The sequence below is a fragment of the Camponotus vicinus genome, unplaced genomic scaffold (genome assembly GCF_025532165.1).
Source record: "Camponotus vicinus isolate PSW18456_S1 unplaced genomic scaffold, iyCamVici1.0 SCAF_6, whole genome shotgun sequence".
Classification (NCBI taxonomy): domain Eukaryota; kingdom Metazoa; phylum Arthropoda; class Insecta; order Hymenoptera; family Formicidae; genus Camponotus; species Camponotus vicinus.
The window spans coordinates 3,917,965-3,937,701 of NW_028141978.1; the positions used below are offsets into that span (position 1 = coordinate 3,917,965).

General features: G+C 36.3%; 2 protein-coding genes across 9 annotated transcripts; one reads left to right on the top strand and one right to left on the bottom strand.

Moving 5' to 3' along the window:
* Window positions 1-151: 151 nt before the first annotated feature.
* Sec16 (endoplasmic reticulum export factor secretory 16) lies at window positions 152-17,651 on the bottom strand. 8 transcript variants are annotated; one of them, XM_083102622.1, is made up of 19 exons: window positions 17,345-17,650; window positions 16,528-16,579; window positions 12,463-15,779; window positions 11,916-11,995; window positions 11,613-11,829; window positions 11,391-11,495; window positions 10,865-10,968; window positions 10,579-10,729; window positions 10,372-10,510; window positions 10,026-10,290; window positions 9,759-9,928; window positions 9,104-9,688; window positions 8,586-9,035; window positions 8,306-8,338; window positions 5,855-6,103; window positions 5,109-5,487; window positions 4,860-4,945; window positions 3,461-3,547; window positions 152-2,858 (listed from the first exon to the last, which is right to left on the bottom strand). In XM_083102622.1, the coding sequence occupies exons 3-19, from the start codon at window positions 15,768-15,770 to the stop codon at window positions 2,778-2,780; spliced, it is 6,489 nt and encodes a 2,162-aa protein (XP_082958748.1). In that variant the 5' UTR covers window positions 15,771-15,779; window positions 16,528-16,579; window positions 17,345-17,650; the 3' UTR covers window positions 152-2,777. The 8 variants fall into 8 exon arrangements, with proteins under 8 accessions (XP_082958748.1, XP_082958752.1, XP_082958755.1 ...); XM_083102626.1 differs by having other exon boundaries at window positions 3,424-3,547; XM_083102629.1 differs by lacking the exon at window positions 3,461-3,547 and adding an exon at window positions 4,170-4,214 and having other exon boundaries at window positions 17,345-17,649.
* A 255-nt stretch (window positions 17,652-17,906) lies between these two features.
* Window positions 17,907-19,654, top strand: Sec22 (vesicle-trafficking protein SEC22). Its single transcript, XM_083102642.1, has 5 exons — window positions 17,907-18,496; window positions 18,733-18,842; window positions 18,913-19,073; window positions 19,166-19,312; window positions 19,478-19,654. The coding sequence occupies exons 1-5, from the start codon at window positions 18,422-18,424 to the stop codon at window positions 19,624-19,626; spliced, it is 642 nt and encodes a 213-aa protein (XP_082958768.1). The 5' UTR covers window positions 17,907-18,421; the 3' UTR covers window positions 19,627-19,654.
* The last annotated feature ends 83 nt before the right edge of the window (window positions 19,655-19,737 follow it).

Genomic DNA, 19,737 nt, shown 5'->3' on the forward strand with positions numbered 1-19,737 from the left:
TGTATGTGTGTGTGTGTGTATACATGTACATATACATATACATATACATATATATATATATATATATATATATATATATATATATGTATGTATGTATGTATGTATGTATGTATGTATATGTATGTATATGAGTAAAGTAGTATTAATAATATACAGTATACATTATGTTATATTATTCATCATTATAATCCGTATTTCCCATAAACGTACACCAATTGTAAATTGGAAAGTGCGTAAACGCGCGCGTATATGTAGCAATATATATTACATATTACATCAAAGATGAATCGTGTCGCTCGTAAACCGGCCTATACATACATTACAGCTCGATTAATACTTCTGTTCAACTTTAACGCTAATCTTAAAATTCTCTTTTCTCGCCTAAGTCATTCTGTCGTAATATCAATGTTCGAGCTTTCGGGCGGACCAATTATACTCGTTTTATGCTAATAATATCTAATATCTCGCCGTAAAAAAAAACAGCAAAACTGTTTCAAGGATAACGAATAAGAAGAAAAAGAAAATAAGAAAAGTGTTAGAGTCTCGCATTTATACAATTGCACGCATATCTTCTCGCCCGAATTCTCGATTACATTATTAAACATGTGTGTAAAGATTAAAAGCGTGTGTAACACGCGTTGGCGCATTTTGCTACGCAAACTCTCAACGAAAGTTGACTGTTTAATTATATACTAGTGACAATATTAGTCGTAGTAAATTGCCATTTACCACAAATAGAGCAGCTCTGGTTGCTCTCTTTCATCTAGGCGAAAATATAGCGCGTTTATGTTAAATTTCTGTCTCGATTTTTAAAAAGAAAGCAAGTGAATTCTGTATAAATATTTCTCCAATGTGACGATAGGACAAATTTATGAAATCTACATTTAGAATATGTACAAATCTTAGACTTCACGTATATAATACACATATAAGGTACGAATAATGTTACATTTTCGAATATTCATATTGCAACATATTTGTGTAGGCGCATACATATACATATATATTCGCCTACTTACAATATATTTAATACATATGTCATAAATATAAAATGTATTACGAGTCACAATTTACAAAAATCTCCCAGTCTGTTCTAATTGTGATTAATGGCAAAAAATCGGATGTTTATATGCTAGAAATGTGCTCTACCATCCGAAGGATTCTGTCGAAAATTTTAATTTTATTTCAGAATTTTAGAAGAAATTTATTAATAAGAAAAATCGCGAGACGAATCAAGAAGATAATATTTTCAATGAAACTTTTTTATAATCATATTTTTCATGAACGATATTCGGATATCTATCAAGACAGGAAGAAACGTATAATGATAATAATATTTGAACAATGTAAAGTAAAACTTTCACTAAAGTGTGAAGTTCACTCTGTTTATTGAAAATTGAATATTCCAAGATAATTAATTTCCAGTAAAAACATCCCAGCGTATACGGAAGAGCGTTAAGATCACCTATTCCTTGGCTAAGATGCTTTTCTCTCTATGCATCTCTCATCAGTTCTCACAACCTTCTAGTATTATCGAATCCCTCGTGGAGATAGACACCAATGGGCATATCTTATAAATATAACGCGATACAAACGCTCTTCATCACTCTTCGCACTATCCACGTTGATGGCAGTTGCGTATTATTGGTATATTAATATTATATAATATATAATCTGACATTTAATAACAGTATTTCTCTATTATACACTTCTCGTAAACGCGACTCCCCTGTTCTTACGATCGATAAAATTTTCATATTCCTAACATGTTGCATTCACCGGCGTTGCATACAATATTCCCTTTTTCCTGATATATAAAATCAGACTTAGTATTACAGCACATATACCGACGAGGCCGTATTGTAACAAATTCTGTTATAATTAAGCTACAATTATGCGCTACGCAATCCTCGCTCTACCTATCGTACATCTACAAGACACTCTTTAATGAAAAGGACTATGTGTAACTTAATTAAATCTGTCTGTGATTGCAAGTTGCAGGTAAAAACTTCTTTACATCTCACTCGCATAATTCAAACAGCACGCACAAAACTTGAAATTTTCGCGCGACATCGAATCCGATTATAGGATGATAATACTTACACATTAAGCGAATATAATATATAATAATATTGGGAATGCACTCGCGCATTTCAACATAACATGATTATGACCCGTTCAATGCAATAACGCAAATGCAGTGATAATCATTTGATGGAAATGCGCGTTTCTAAAAATACGCAAAAACCAATAACTTCCAAATAAATTCGTTGCATGAAACATTCCGTGAAAATGTATCAAACACAAAAGCACATTGTTTTTTTCAATAAGAAATGCAAAAACTTCTAATTCATAAATCACAAAACGTATACTGTTGAGTTTTATTTATTTCTGCCATCATATTGCACCATTAAATTGTATATTTTTCTATTATATGGAAATCTTATATATATATTTTCTGAATATTTTCAATGCAATTTCAAATTCGACACGATAAATATAACAATAAGACAAATTCGAACAAAATTTAATGTAAAAAATTATCTAGACAACGAAATGTACAAGACATCGTAAGAATGATGTCTTTTGAATTCTTATGTTGTTAGGTATATACATTCTTTTGAAAGAGAACTGTGCATCGTATAGCATCATTCTAAAAAATGTACTGTTGTTGTCACGTTTTACAGAACAAATATCCATATTAAACACAACTGCGCAGGACGATAAGAAAAAAAAATCTCCTAATTTTAATAACAAATTATCTATATAAGCAAAGATTATCGCGGAGGATATCTGCTAGGTGGTATGTTCTTCACCGAACGATCCTTCATGTCACTCGGGTTGAACATCATTGGTCCCTAGAAATTATTTTCAGTTTAAAGCATGTAAAGTTAGTTATACCATGTAAAAAGTTAACATTATATATAATAATGCATTAGAGATGAAAGTAAATCTTTTCTAATCGTTTCAAATTTTTGAAATGCCTATTTTGAAATCATTATTTGTATTATTGTAGCTGTAATGCACATATAAGCAGTAAAGAAACATAAATTTTTTTATTTATTCTGTCACTGGAATTTCACATTTACATTTTTTTACACAGCATGAGAAGATGTAACATAAATTAATAATCATGTATACCTTAAATAATAAATATAACAGGAAGGGAAATTGATTGTCGAGTAAACTTATTTTAAGACCTGAACTTGAACCCAATGATCCTTCACCAAGCTTACGATTAATGATCTTATGAGAATAGTGATTGACAGTGACTGATAAGCGTAAAAGCTAACTTTTTAAATAGAAGCATCGTTGAAAGAGTTATGATGAAAGTCTTATATTCGGCGCACGAGCAAACTTATTAGTCCGAAGAGATCGTACTAGCGTAGCATTTTGCAATAATAATTTGAAAAAAAGTATCACCTTGAAAATGCAGAGAAAGTTAATGCCGCTGGATTACCTTGTTCCGTTGAAGAAGCCGCGGATCCCTCATTGTGTAGCTCTGCACCTCTCGCGATAACGAGCTGGTCGAGCTCCAGCGAGAGAGCTATATGCCATATAACAATGTTGTCTCACTAATAAATATTCCCCAAGTCGCTGGGTGACTAACTAAATCTTATCTTATATACCTTTTAGCAATAATACCGATTTATCCGCGATTAAACATTGTATTTTTCTTACGTAACGTTTTAATAAACTAATAAAGCATCAAAGAGAGCTTACTACATTTTATGATATAAAAGATAAAAATCGGTATTATGCGACTTGTGTTCTCGTGTAACTATACGCGTTTTAGCAAATCCAAAAGAACTTTCTCTCATGCTTCGATCACGGTGTAAGTACACACAAATATTTTATAAAAAATATACATAAAGTTTTTTTTTTATTCAAGTGTTATTACTATTTCATTACTATTTCATTACTTTCTGCTTGTTACGTTATACAATAATAAAATTAGTAACAAAGTGATAACACATGCAGAATGAATTAAAATCACACAAAGCGTTAACAATTAATTCCAATTGTATGAAATGCTACATGACGATCTTTTTACGCAAGAAAGCAATATACAAATATTATATTCTTGCAAGCAGTGGGTAAAAAAGCGCGCGTGCGTGCCCGAAACATCAAATAATGATATGTAAAATTAATAAAATGAATGTCCTTACTATCGGTAATAATTATTATTTGGCTACATCATTTGGCTTCCTCGACTGCTTGCATAAAGGAACATAAAAAGAAGGGTAAGATTAAAACATATATGAAAGAAAGAATATCTATAGCAACGTGGAGGTCCATTAGGTATTACTGTCACTAAAGTAAAAAGCGATAGAAAGATGTATTTCAATTTACGTTATTAATCGTTTAGATTGCCTATTTAAATAAGAAAGACTTGCACAGTGCTGGAGCAGTTTTTAATCCATAGATTGAAATATCTCGTCGAATCTACATAATTTATCTTCGATAAGTATATAATTATACACGATAATTTTAAATAAAGCTAAGTATACGATTAATTCAAAGAGATTATGATGAGATTGTTGAGAAAATAGTATAATGTATGCAAAACGAAGGAGCGAATATAAGGTATACAAATAATTCAATACAACCGTAGAGGAATCGATGCAGGAAAATTATGTTAACATTACAGTTTCAAAGACACGCTGAGAGAGAAAGCTGCATACCAGCAAACTGCAGCCATAATGTAGGGATAACAAAAGTATTGTGAGTTTAAGGATGGGACGTATATGTATGTGAGAAACTATAATTGTTTAATTATATGTTTCGGTAACATTGGTATATGTGTGTAAATAATCCGGTATTCTTAAAATAACATAAATCTACTGCTGAAAACTTACTGCTTGCGACGTATTCTCCGCGATGTTTCCAGACGGTGGTGTTGCTGCCGGAGTCAAGAAATCCACAGGAGCGGTTGAATCGTTAACTGTCGCAATAAAGGTAACGTTACTTTCTAATAAATTTTTCTTATCATCCTTAGCTATACGTATATTTTTCAGAGTTTTGAAGCATCTCATCTGCCATAGCTCGAAGAAAGAGCGAGAATCGCGAACGAGATCAAAGAAAATAATTAAAGCTCAGCGATTTACCTGGCGCAGGGACGAACAGCTGCGGGGACGAAGTAGCCATGGGTACGAGCGGAGATGTTATGGGGGTAGACGACGCTGTGCCAGGTATCTTGGATTTCCCCACGCCGGGATTCATCACGTCTACGTAATTGGCACGCATACTCCTGCCCTTTGGCAGTTTGTACATATTGCCATTACCGGTGGGCAATTTCAAAGCGGTATCCATCGTCGGTGCATCTTCGCCGTTCGCTGGAAGCGGCTGGGAAGGTGCACCGCGTTCCATCATCATGGGGGCTCGAAAACTGACATCGGACGTCTTCGGCGGTGGCACCAACGTTGCGGCACCGTCGTCGTTCTCATCTTTATTCATCCACTTCTTAGCAACTGGGTCCCACACAATCTGTAATGCAAAAGACAGCAGGATCGTTTACATTGGAATAATTTGAAACGGATGTCGTTATACAAATAACATCTCTCTTTTCATCATTCGTGTTCTCTCATTTGTTAGGAAAAAAAAATCTAACAAACGAAATTAGGAAAATGTTAATAATAATTAATAGTTAGTCGATAGTTAACAGTTAAAAAGAAATCCTGCATTATACTGGCCTGTTTATCGTCCATCTTATAATCATTGTTGTAAGAGTAGCGCATTCTATTACCAAAAGTATCCGCGCAAGCCCTTAACGACATAAAACAAACCGTCCATCGTAACTTCTACCTAGTGTGATAAGAAAAGACAGGACGGACATAATAATATAGATTCTTACCGTTGGATTATTATCGTCTGGCAATATCATTTGATTCTTCGGCTTCGGCGCCAATTTACTAAACAAACCACCGAACCAGGAACCACCGCTGTTGGCGGGTTTTTTCTCGGTCATCTTTTCGGTTGTTTTCTTCATCTCCGTCGAAGATTTAGCGTTCGTTCGTGGTGTCTCGAGCGCGTCCAATTCTTCCAACGGATCGTATTGCTTCCCCGTCGATGGTGTCATAGAGATTGCTGGCTGCACACTTGACTGAAATAAAATATACAATTGATCATCGCAAGTTTGTTCTAGCAAAGTTTATCATTAATTACTGTAACAATGCGAGTTCTAACATGCCATATTAAGCTTGAGAAACGCTCCGCACTCGAAATACTTTTAAACTGAAATATATATACGTAACTCACAAATTTATTACAGTAAAAAAATGAAAAACTTTGCTTACCTAAAAAATTATCTCTCTAAGTTATGACATTTCATAACAATGATATTTGAAATACACAGAAAATTGAATTCATATTAGAAAACAGAATGTCGAAAATGTAGATGAGCAGCTTATAAGGATATGTAATATTTATTAAAATGAGTAAAAGTTGCTTAATTTAATCAGGACTTAAAAGATTTTGTTAAAATTGGAAATAATTTTTTACTTTGGTACAGGCTTGATTTCAATTTGTTTCTAATTATAACACGTAGAAAATAGACAAAGAATTATCTTATTACTTACTTATTGTATACGAAACAATATTAATCATAGATGATCTTATTAAGATAAATAATATAGATAAGATAGATAAAATTCGTTAGATTTAACGAATAGAAGACAAGTGAACAAAAGAATTTTTAGAAGCGCACACATGGCGAAAATGTAGAATATCTGGGAATGGAAAAACGTAAAATAAAAAGCAAAAATATCACAACTTATGCTCATATACACGGCATAAATAGAAACAAATAATTCTCTGCATCATTTTCTCTAAAATCGAAAATAATTTCTATAATCCTGATAAAATGTTATATATTGATATATATTGATTAAGCATTTTTCCCTCACTTTCACGCGAATATATTACAAGCTATCTAATCTGAAATTTTTTTTCAATATTCTGTATGTTTTTGTGACTATATAACGAAGAATTATAATTTCAAGAAGTTCAAGAAAGTGCATTATGTGAGAAAACTTTATTATACATTCGTTGCCAACAGTAACAATATATCTATATACATTCAATAGCACTTAAAATAATGTTAAAATCCTGCAAAATTACACAATATCGCGTAATTAACGTGACGAGAGACTAATTTGCGCTTCTATTTGATCACATTCTATGGGTTCATTCATATTGTTAGAATGTCTGAACATTTTTTCACACATACCGACATAAAATTTGAATTTATTTGAACTAATATATGAACAATTATGTTATATCTATTGGTAATTGTTTCTTTTGCTTTCTATTTTATTATTTTATTAAACATTTATGCATTATTACATGAAAAAAATTTTTTTATAGAATATTTATACAAGGAAATCCAATTATGTTAATATAGAATTTTGTTATTTCTTTAATAAGAAGGCTCTTAATTTCTTTAATAGAAAAAAAATGATTATATGAGCTTACAAGCAATTTCTTAGTCGCATTTCGTAGGAATATCAATGTCGTAAGTCAAGGACATATTTTTTTTAGCGGACGTATCTCCCAACAAACGGTTATTGTTTCTAAGCGGTAAATCGATTGGATATGTGCCACCAAAAATTAATGGTTTATATCTAGATGATTCGGAAATATTTTGTCCGTACGACCAAGCATCTACTGTATCGCAGATAACGTCCTTTCTGCGAATATGCGGAGCTACCCTCATAACTTTCTTCTCCTCGAAATTACAATACTGTTTCAGAGTCTGTACTCTGCTGTCATGATTCTTTTTCGCTTCAGAAGATAAATCTGACGTTACGAGAGACTCGAGTTGCAATTTGCTAAACTGAATATCTAGATCTGTAGTCTGTGACGGCGCGGATAAATTTTTTTCATCCGGCTTTTTCTGAATTATTTCTTCTCTATCCTCTGAGGAATTATTGTTTTTAATCTTACATTTTAGAAACACAGGTGGTTGCGAGCACGGTGGTTTTGAAAATACAGGGTCTGTGCGTTTCGGTTTTTTGATATCTTTCGGACAAGTTTTGTCATTTTGTAGAATTTTCGGATAGTTTGTATTCAATTTAGGATATTTCTTGCTAAAATTTTTAGGTCTAACATTGAGATTATCTCTGGATAGGTCAAAGATTGCAGATACTTTATCGGAAGTGTTATCGTTATCGTTAAATGTAGAAGCGACACGTGAATTTGATTTCACCGATACATTACGGCGACGTCGTAATAAGTTAATACCGGCAGCCTCTGACGATCCTTTGAGATCGAAAATATTATCCGAAATAAATCCGCAATTACTTACTTCAGGGGTGGGCGTTTTGTCTTCCCTTTCCGTCTGTCGATGAGCAAGCATCAAGAAACAGGTGAAAAATGTTAATTGCAATGTTTTGAGGTAAGTGATACAAAAAAATATGAGTTAAATTGAAAATATACTTTTATCGATTTTCCTGATGAAATGTTGGAATGATATAAACGAATTATAATAGAATATGAAGATACAAATATGTGAGGAAAAATATATGAATGAATTCTTTAGAATAAAAAGATTCATATAAATTTCTTTTTCTTTGTAATTAATATACCTCAAAATTCCACTTATCCAGTTGCTGCGAGTTATTGATCTCAGTTTGATCAGAGATCATGCTTGGTACGGATTGTTGTTGCCAATTAGATAGCGTAGCCTCGTTTCTTCCATAATTGCCTTGATAATATGCCTGCTGATTCCAATAATCCTGTTGCTGCGGCTGTTGATGTTGAGCGGATTCATCCACGTTTCTCATGTATTGCGCGTTCGGGTCGTACGTATCTTGAATATTCGTGGGCAGAGATAGCGGTTGCCAGTTTGACTGCATTTCATTAGTATTAACTTCCATCATTGATATAGGTCCGTCACCATATTCAGGTTGAATAGTATTCCATTGTTGTTGCGACGCCGATGGTGGTAACGATTGTTGCTGTTTCATCTCATAAATTTTCTGATTTTCTACAGTGGTAGAGGGACCGTATGTTTCTCCCTCAGAAGTCTCCTCGACCTATAACAGAATTTTATTTAGTAAAGTACATCATTTTTATTAAGAAGTAATAATGACATTATGATTACCCGATATTTTTCGACAATCTCAGTCAATTTATTGAGCCATGTTAAATTCGTAGCATCTTCAATAGCATCCTTATAGATTGGATCATGGTATTTGATTCGATCGCCCAGTAGGTAAACCGATTCGATGAAAGATTTTTTATATTTCGATGGGTCGTTCGCGATATTCGTTGCAATCTGTTCCATATATAATAGAGCCTTTTCTATTAATCCACAGTCCACCATTTTCACGATTAGATCAAACTTGAATGTTTGAAGATCCACTAATGTGAAGCATGGATCACTAAGATTTCGAGCGTATTCATAAATCTCCGTTAGCATAATAGCCTCCATTGTAAGAAATTCAGAATACGGCTTGTTCTGATTCGCACCGATTAACACGAGCTTAACTCCATTAGCTCCATAAGCACCAAAATCGATTTGCGCGAGAATGTAACAGAGATGCGCAGCATAGATATCTCCCTTTGTGAATAACGTATCCCCGAGAGTCGTTATTGACCGACGATTAATCTCTGGATTGGCTGAAGTATTGGAGATAATCATAGCCAAATGAGGTCGCCAATCGTCCCAACGTGGATCTGCAGCGCACTGTAAAAAAAGGAAACAAATAATTAGTATTAGGACAAGCAATGCATACATATTGTATCAAAACTCTTACTGTGACTATAGCAGGTACACGACCAGAGTGTAGCTGGTACAAAGTCTGCAGCGGATCGTGTGATGGTAGGCTGTTCGCAAAACGAGTCATTACAGAAGCGTAAGTGCGCTTGTCCAGTTTACTAGCCAGGAAAAGAGCATGACCCCAAAGCCCTTCATTCATTGCATATTCTGTTATAAATAAATACAGAAAAAAGAAATCAGCAACACATAATGTTGAATAATATATAAAAAAAAGACAAAAGTTTTATTATTTAAACTCTTATACCTAATGCTTCTTGAACCCGCCCGTAAAGTAATGTATCTCTGAATTCGTCTGTTATTTGCTCCGTCGTTTTTCGCTGTTTGATTTCAGATTTCTCGGCTAGCGCGGAAATATCCTGAGTACTTCCGTCGCTACCCGTCGCCCCAGATCGTTGCGATACTTGCGATTCTCTGCGTTTTATATCCTGAGACCTGACTTTATTTGTATCGTGAGGGTAAGCATCTTTGTTACGCAGTAAAAGCCCAGCGATGTCAACACCGACGACATTCTGTGAATAGATTAAATGAGATTAATGTATATTGTGCGATAATAATTTTTTGTAAATAAACTTTAAAGAAATAATATTTACCCCATTTTGTTGTATCAACATAATCATCAATTCATACAACAAAATGTATGAAGCACGATCGATCATTTCTTCATTCACCACTGCTTTCTTAATTTTATTTTCGCAATATTCTATGATGGTTTTCTTATGTGTTACGCCACTGCAATAGAAAGTTGTTATGCACATTATTTTTATACTATATATATTTTTGCAAGATTCTATACTTACTTAATTAAAGGTCCTGGATATAATCGTAAATCACGTGTGACAGGATCATGTGAGAGCAAGTTATCTACACGAAAAACGTCCACCTTAGCTCTTTCACCATCAGCTGGATAGCTTGGATGAACATGTACTAAAGATCCAATCGAGAAGCATCCTATAGATAAAATTTCAAATTGTCTTATAATAAATTCTCTTAATAAATCTTAATATCAAATAAATCTTAATATCAAATAATAATTTCAAAAGTGTAATATTAATTTAATTACAAGTTTAATAACAAGTTATATACCATATGCATGAGACGTAGAGTACTTGGTTGGTGTTAATCGAGCAGAAATGATTGTTGGATCCTCCAAATGTGTATCATGCAATGTTCTTTTATCACTAGTATTTCTAAAATAAATAAATAAATATTATTTTTCTTTAAAATAAAGAATTACATATATGATTTGCAATTGTAAAACTGATTTTATGTATATACATATAAAACTATAAAAAATATCAATGCACATAATCACAAACAAAATAAGCATGTTCCACCTAAAATTTACAGGAAATTTAGTGCAAATAAAATTGCACCTACAAGTCTGTACATTTTTACTACGTTACACAATTATTCTCCCTTGTCGTATTAGATTATAACAATATATACTCGTCAATAATTAATCACGAATAAATCTACATGCACATTCTACGTATATTTAGCTTTATTATATTTATATGGCCTAAGTTTTAGATAGAAAGGGAAGGGAAACCTGATTCTTCAACACATCTAGCTTAAGACTTTTGAACCGAAAGGAGACTCTTGGTCTCACCTAAAATTGCGACAAGCCATACTATGCTCCCGTAGATTGTCAGCCCATCCGGAGTATCCGAAATACGGAACATACAATGTCTTGTTTGATGAGTGGAAACATGCACTTGGGATTGGAAAAAATTTGATATACAATGAATATTATAAGAGCCGCATTGAAGTGTTCGAAAATGCTGACTCTCTTTAAATCGTTTTTGGTTTAAAAATAGATTTCAGAGTGTACCTATCGTCGCAGGAACTACGCCCGGAATGAACACTGGCTCTATCCTCCGGATAATTGCCAACACTTCTGGCAATATGCTGCTGTTGTTGTTGTTGATTGGCGTAATATTTGTGGTACCACTCGGCATAAAGGGCAGGATTTGTTTGACGCAAATTCTCAATATATGCGTAATACATGTTACCATAAAGAGCACCATATCCACCATATCTTGCATTCACTATTAAAATATTAAATAAATATTTAATGTTATTTGCGTATAAAAGGCACATGTTTTATATATCTTATATTTTTAACAATACATACTATTGTAGTAAGGGTCTTTTGTACGTATATAATATTCGCGATCCTTGTCATTATAGGAAGATCTACTTGAAGGCCTAGAACTGAAAGAAAATAAAAGTAAATTAATATCAAATAATAACACTAATAACAAAGCTATAGAATAATCTTCAAAAAATAAGACAAACTTTAGAAATTTTATTATTATAATAATAAAAAAAGAAAATATATAATTATTATTCTTTTAAAATATTAAAAATTGTACATTAGTAGAAAAATTCCCCAACAAAACTGAATAAATTATCAAATATATAAGTATTTTGCTTGGATACTACAGCGAAATATAAAATATGAATAAATAATGACAGAAGTAATAGCGTGCTTAGTTCGAGAGCATAGTAAAAATATTAATATCATTTTTATCTTTATTTGATATCCTTCTTGTTTTCTTGTTTTGTTGTGTTGTTAGATTTTGAAAAGTTTGTTTTCATCGAAATGATTAATAGAATAAAATTTAATCATTTAAATTAAGACGCTATATAAGAATTAATTAAGATTACACATAATTTACCTTCTTCCATAGGGATCATCATAATAGTCTCTTCTGTACGAATCTCTAATATCGTAATCATCGTATCTTCGTCGTCTTCTCTCACGATCCATATAATCTTTATCCCTAGGATCCCTAGAATATCGCGCATCGTAATCTCTCGGATCTCTGTCCCTACGACGCGGATCTTCTCTTCTACGATCATCCTGCAGTCTCCTTCTGCCATCCCTCTCATCCAAGTCCTCTTTTCCTCTGATCCTTCTATCCATGTCCTCCCTACCGTATCGATCCAGATCATCGCGACTGCGATGTGTACGATCGTCATCCCGATACGGATTATCTCGTCGCTTAAATTCATCTCGCGGAATGACGGTATACTGACGATCATTGTCAGCTGCACGTCGACGATCGTAATAGTAATCATCTTCGTATTCGCGATCATGATCGTAGTATGCGTTCTTCCGATCGTATTCGTATCGTCGGCGATCGGGACTGGCTTCCCGTCGTCTCTCTCTGCTTTCGTCTCGGCTGCCGCGAGAACCCGCATCCTCCTCTTCGCCCTCGTAAGAATCCCGACGATTCGACGAAGCGGAAACTTGGCTCGTCTCGCTCTCGAGAGACGCGCCCACCGCCTCTTCGCGTTTGCTTCGCGTGTCGCCGCTCGTTGGATCCTGCGGCATCGTCGAAGGAAGGATCATCTCCGGAAGAGAACCAGTAACTACTCTACCACCAGTCGTCGTTGGCGTCCTATCGTCCGGCATTAATTGCGTAACGTCGTTGGAAGACGCTCCGCCTGGTATCTGTCTGAGTTCCGCGTCCTGAGTCTGCCGTGCAACTTCGTCGGATTCGTTACCTCGGCCAAGCACCTCGCGGGTCTCGCTCGGCTCCAGCATTATCTGGGGCTGCGGCTGATACCTCTCCTCGCCCGATGGGTCATTTCGCGACTGCTGTGGCGGAAGAGAACGCTCTCTGCCTGAAGGGTCATTCCGTCGTTCCAATGTGTCCGAATCACTTCGTAATAGCTGAGGAACGTTTCTCTCTTGACCTGGAAGGACATCACGACGCTCTACTCTATCGGATATATTTCTGATTTGTATACTTTGCTCTTGCCCGGAAGGATCATTTCTCCTGGGATCGGAAAGGCGTTGCCCGGTCTGCACGTGTTGCTCTTGACCCGTAGGATCGTTTCTACGTGGATCCATGGTGCTCGATTGTCCAGGTACTTCGCGCAGGAAAGGAATGTCGTTAGGCACTTCGTCGTTCTCGTCGTCCTGGCTCGGAGGCGTCGGCTCGTGTTCCTGATGCGAATCCGTCAACTCACCAGTCTCCAAGAACGTGTTCCTGTCGTTCGAGGCAAACTCGTAATTGTCTGGCATCTGTTCCGTTTGTAGAGGCGGATGCGACCGTACTTGCTGCTGCATCGCCGGTACTTCGACGTTGTTTATCTCCTCTCTGAAACCCCGTACATTCGTCACACCTTCTTTTGGACTTGTTTTTGGCCTAGGATCGTTATCCAACATCTCCTTGTTTATGGAATCGCGCGAACCATAAATATCGCGTTCCTGCAATATCGTAGGTGCGACGATTTCTACGTTTATAAAATCAGACGTTTGTTGGATGTTTTCGTAATTTTCTACATTTTGCTCAGGAGCGTTCCTTTGTTTGGGTGGACGTGAATGATGATCCTTCGCGTACCACGCGTTCTCTAGTGCGCCTTGATTGTACCATTGATCATATCCGCTTTGTGAAATATTATCCGTTACCTTAGTAACATTTTGATATGTATTCGATATTGAATGATCTTGACTAACTGCTGGTTGGTTGTCGATAGAGTGAGAAGTGTTGTCCATGCTGCTCGGCGCATAATCTGATGACAACACGGGTATATTGTCAGGAACAGGATTACTACGAATATTTCCGACATTAAAATTAGCAGCTTGAGTTTTTCCTTCCATGGGATTCGGGTGTACTTCCAACGATTCACCTGAATAATCCGTGTGCTTCCCCGATTTGTTTCCGAGATTAAGCTGACCGAAATTGCTAGATAATTCATCTGCCACTGTAGGAACAAAAACGCGATCGTCGTTCTCGCCAGGAACACTTTTCGGTAAGTTATCAGTCACCGCATTCAGATTATGATGGTTTCCGATCGGTGGTTTAATGTCGCTTGATTTCGTAGTATTAAAAGAATCGTAAGATGAAGTTACCACCGCCAGTTTTTCATTCTCTTGCTGTTCATTATTGTTGGGCGTATGTACAATATTTTCTACAGTCATAGGCACAGTCGTAGCTACTGGAGGGTAATTGAATGACGCTGTCTGTATTTGCCATTCGTTTGCGGCAAGCCTAGCACCATCACTATTCTGCGACACACTCTCCTTGAACGAATTATCTATTTGTTGTTGCACCCATTGATTTGGATGTACGGATTCGCTTTGCGTGTTAGAATATTTCCAATCGTGCGAGGCAGTCGTCGTGATATTGCCCGTTTGTGGCCAAGAACTAAATGTATCGTTTATGTTATTCGTTTGTACTAGATGCGAGGGCTGATGGTGGGGCATCGCGGCCTCGCAATTTTGATTATGCCATTGATGCGACGCAGTGTTGAATTTACTCATTTCATTGATATTTTGCTGTTCATTAGACCAGTTGGTGGAATGTTTCTTGTTGATTCCTTCGACGTTATACATTTGCGGCGGTTGCGTACTTTGATTAGCCATACTGTCGACATGCTGCTGCATCTCTTTCGGTATATTTTGATCTTGCCAGTGGCCTAGCATATCGCTATGATTCTGCCAATTACGTTGCGATTTGTTTTCTACACCATGATTTATATAACCAAATGGAGCATAATTGAGCGGCGTTGTCTGCATTTGTTGCCATTCGTTCGCAGCAAATCTAGTATTACTATTATCTTGTGACACGTTTTCCTTAAATGAATTATCTACCTGCTGCTGTAATCGTTGATTTTGATATACGGACTCGCTTTGCGTATTGGGATATTTCCAAACGTGCGAGGCAGTCGTGATATTACCCGTTTGTGGCCAAGAACTAAATGTATCGTCTACGTTATTCGTTTGTACTAGATGTGAGGGTTGATGAGGGGACATCGCAGCTTCGCAATTTTGATTGTGCCATTGATTCGACACAGTGTTGGGTTTATTACTCATTTCGTTGATACCCTGCTGCCCATTAGACCAATTGGTGGAATGTTTCTTATTAATTCCTTCAACAGACACGTTATACATTTGCGGTGGTTGTGTACTCAGATTGTCAACATGCTGCTGCATCTCCTTTGGCATATTTTGATCCTGCCAGTGGCCCAACATGTCAGTATTCTGTAAATTATATTGCGACTTATTTTCTATATCACAAATTATGTAAAATATCAAATGAGAAGATTTAATAATTAATCGTATGATGATGTATTTTCAGAATTCTTATCAAATTAAGTCCACCAGGTCTCAAGTGGATTATTCAACTGCATAATCAAAATATGTTTCTGTCTTAATCAGATCCAGCAAATGATATCATTCATAAATTGTCATGAACTAGTTTATATGCAAGAAACACGGAAGAAAATTTGAAAAATTTGAGATCAATAATCAAATAACAAATAATAGTAGCAGCAGCAACTATAAATCTCTTTATTAGAATCAGGAAGAACAATGATATCGTTGAGATATTCAGTTCTATATAAAATCATTATTACAAGAATCTAATGGCAATACATCAAATGTTACTTATTAATCAGAATTCAAGATATTCTTAGACCAAAATTTGCTTGAGTTTAGACTAATTACACAGATTCCTTTTCACACACCTTATACAAACTATAACAAAATCAATAATTATTATTTTGATAAAATATTACAAAACCTAGTCGTAAGCACATTAAATGGCTAAACAAATACTAAGTTTTCAGAGAAAACCATTGTCAATTTTGTACAATAATTAGAATTGAAGCGAAAATGACACAGCATATTCACCATTATATAATTAAACACACTTATATATATAATTAATAATATTATTATATAAATCCTCTCACTTAATTCATGGTGTAGAACAAGTCAATATACTTACATTTGTACTGTCTATGGGACAGTATGGCTTATTTTATACCAATTTTCGAGATCTGTAAAAATTTAAAAATATATAAATTTATATATACATACTAGTATACACTTTCAACGAAGAGTCAAAAAAAAACAAGCTGCAAAAAATATGCTAATACAGTATCATACAATTTAACAGTGTTACATGTTACTTGTACTCTAGACACAGCAAGTTAATTATAGTAAAAAGTATATTTTTGGAGATTACAATATTTTTCTAGATTCAGTTGACATGAATCTACCAGCTTGAAAGAACAATAATCAAAGTGCCTAATCAGCTAAATCCCAATTATGTCTATTGTTACATCTACAGTCTCGAGAAATGCTTGTCACCGCGACGCTGCTGACAGTACACGGATGTGAATTATAAATAGGTCATGAGTTTTTATACAATACGAGGAAGTTGACGAGAAAATTATCGACGCTCCTTCGCGTCGAACGTACCTCGAACATGTTGCAATATGTCTTCTAAACACAATAAGACGACTCTAGGTAGCACGGATATACATACATATATACATACATACGGACGATAAGAGAGTATCGTAAGTTTCGATGAACGAGAGCGCCTCTAAGGACGTATCCTTCGTCCGATATTTCACGATATCGCGATCACGAGAACCTGAGCGCGATTAATCGAGCAACGACGCTGAGAGCACGCTTCCTCGACGACCGGTGATCAGCCCCGATCGCGTCCCGAGGGACGCGGAAAAACCAGCTGCCGACCCAACGTCTGCCAGCTGTGAAAGTCGGGCAACGGCTTTCGACGCGCCTCGTTCACTCACCTAAACAACTATCGTCGCTCGCGCTGCCGTCTTCGCGCGCCTGATGCGCGCATTATCGTTCCCGACCACCAGCCTGGGCCTCCTCTGGCAGAACGAACGTCGTCGTTTTCGTCGTCGTCGTCGTCGATGGCCGCGCGCGAACCGAATCTCACGAGTACGCGGATATTTCCATGCATGCGCCGTGAACGAGGGAGCGAGATGGGTGGACGGAACGGAAGGAGAGAGAGATAGACGGGCAAGCACGTCACGAAGCTTCTTCTCTCCCTCCTTCACCCCCGAGCTGCGTGACTTTCCACGCGAGCGAGGCCGTAGACGCGAGCGCACTACCCACGCAAACGTCAAAAGTCGGGCGCGTTCGAAGATCCTATTTTCGTGGAGCAGCGGCTAATCGATCAATCACGAGCGAAGATTACTTCGTCCTGATTGGCCCGTTCGATGCTACTCCATCTTTCGAGTAGACTTTCCGAACGCACCCTCGAACCGATCGCGAGATGACGCGACGAACGTTCGGACCGATTCGAATACAGATGCGAGTATGTCAAGGGATGACAAGAAGTGTCACGGACCGCTGGACATCGCGCTTGACGTTCACCTGTCAAAAGGGGCGCGATGGTCCGGTAGTCTCGGTACGCGTCGATAATCGCTCCTTCGCGCGATCCCGAAGACGCGTCCGGACGTTCTCCAGATCGCGACGGTCGACGAGTTTCCCGCCACGAGCGGACACGTATGCACCTTTCGAAAGTGCATTCACTGTCCGTTTCAAGGTTTGAAAAATACTACGTAAGCAAGCAAGAGTGTTTTCCTTCTTTTTTCTTCTTGTCTCGGGTCGAGGAAGAAGGAACGATGGAACGGGAAAATTGCCGATTTCGCGTCCGAGGGAAATTTGCACGGGGAATCGATCGACCGATCAACTGACGTGGTACGTCGAGAGTGGACGCGCGGATGAGAATCCGGCCACATCGGCGGATAGTTTCGCGCTAGTGGCCTGTGGAGAGGGTGGAGGTCGCGGAGCAACGCGATCTCGAGAACTTTTTCCGTGTCGTCTTGCGCGAAAATCGGCGGTAAAATTCTGACAGGATGGTCTTGTTTACGATAATCGCGAGAGTATCGGATGGCCTGCCGCTGGCAGCCACTATGCAGGATAACGAACAGGTTAGAAATATGTTATGATGAAATGTCACCTCGCTCCTAGATTTTGCACTTTGCCTTCGCAATTGATTCTCATTAAGGAAAGCGTAATTACATGCGTAAAAGTTTGTCATGAAGACGAGGATGAAACGGGGTTTTAAAATTTACTTGGCGCGAGCGAATAAAAATTTGGAGCAAAAATCTGTTTCCGTCCTTAAATAAATTTAATTAACTCGCATTGTTTTTTTTTTTTTTTACAGGATGGCAAAAATATCGTAGAGTACCAGAATCAAGCGAAGATGTTGTTTAGAAAACTAGGCCCACAGTCTCCGGCAAGATGTACCCTAGAAACTGGACCATATCTTTTCCAGTGAGCATGATTGCTGATAGTATACCATAGATCTATATGTCTATGTATTTTATATCGCATTTATTTACAGCTATTTAATCGAAAATGAAGTATGTTATCTAGTATTATGCGAAAGAAATTACAGTACACGTATAGCATACAATTATCTGGAAGATATTGCGCAGGAATTTCATGTTCAGTATGGCAAACGTGTAAATACAGTAACTAGGCCTTATACCTTCATTGAATTTGGTATATCATAGCAGATTTAATATGTTATTGAATATAGCACTATATACTATTAAAATAAATATGTAATATATATTATTTTACTTATTTTCTAGATACATATATCCAGAAAGCCAAAAAGATTTTCTCAGACAGTAGATCACGCAGGAATTTGAATACCCTTAACAGTCAGTTACAAGATGTGCAAAGAATTATGGTACAAAATATTGATGATGTTTTACAGAGGGGTACTGTGCTTTCAGGTAATGTTCTACATTTATTAAATTTGTGGTTTAAAGATTAAAAATGTGAATATAAATATATATATCTTAATAGCATTACATATGAATGTGAATATACATGTGAATATAAATATATATATCTTAATAGCATTACATATAAATAACATTAATTATGTATTTACGCAGAGTTGGACACAAAGACACAAAATCTATCTATGCTATCGCAAAAGTATAAAAAAGACGCAAGACATCTAAATAGCAAGTCGATGTATGTGAAAGTTGTTGCTGGCCTTGTTGCATTTTTGGTCTTCCTGTTATATTTCTTTATTCTCTAGTTAAACAATAAAAAAGGCAAAAGGGTTATTTATCAAAGATATTTCATTTCCAGGGATAGAAATATTTCATGTAGCTCATCCATGATTACACAGTATTTATGACTTTAATTA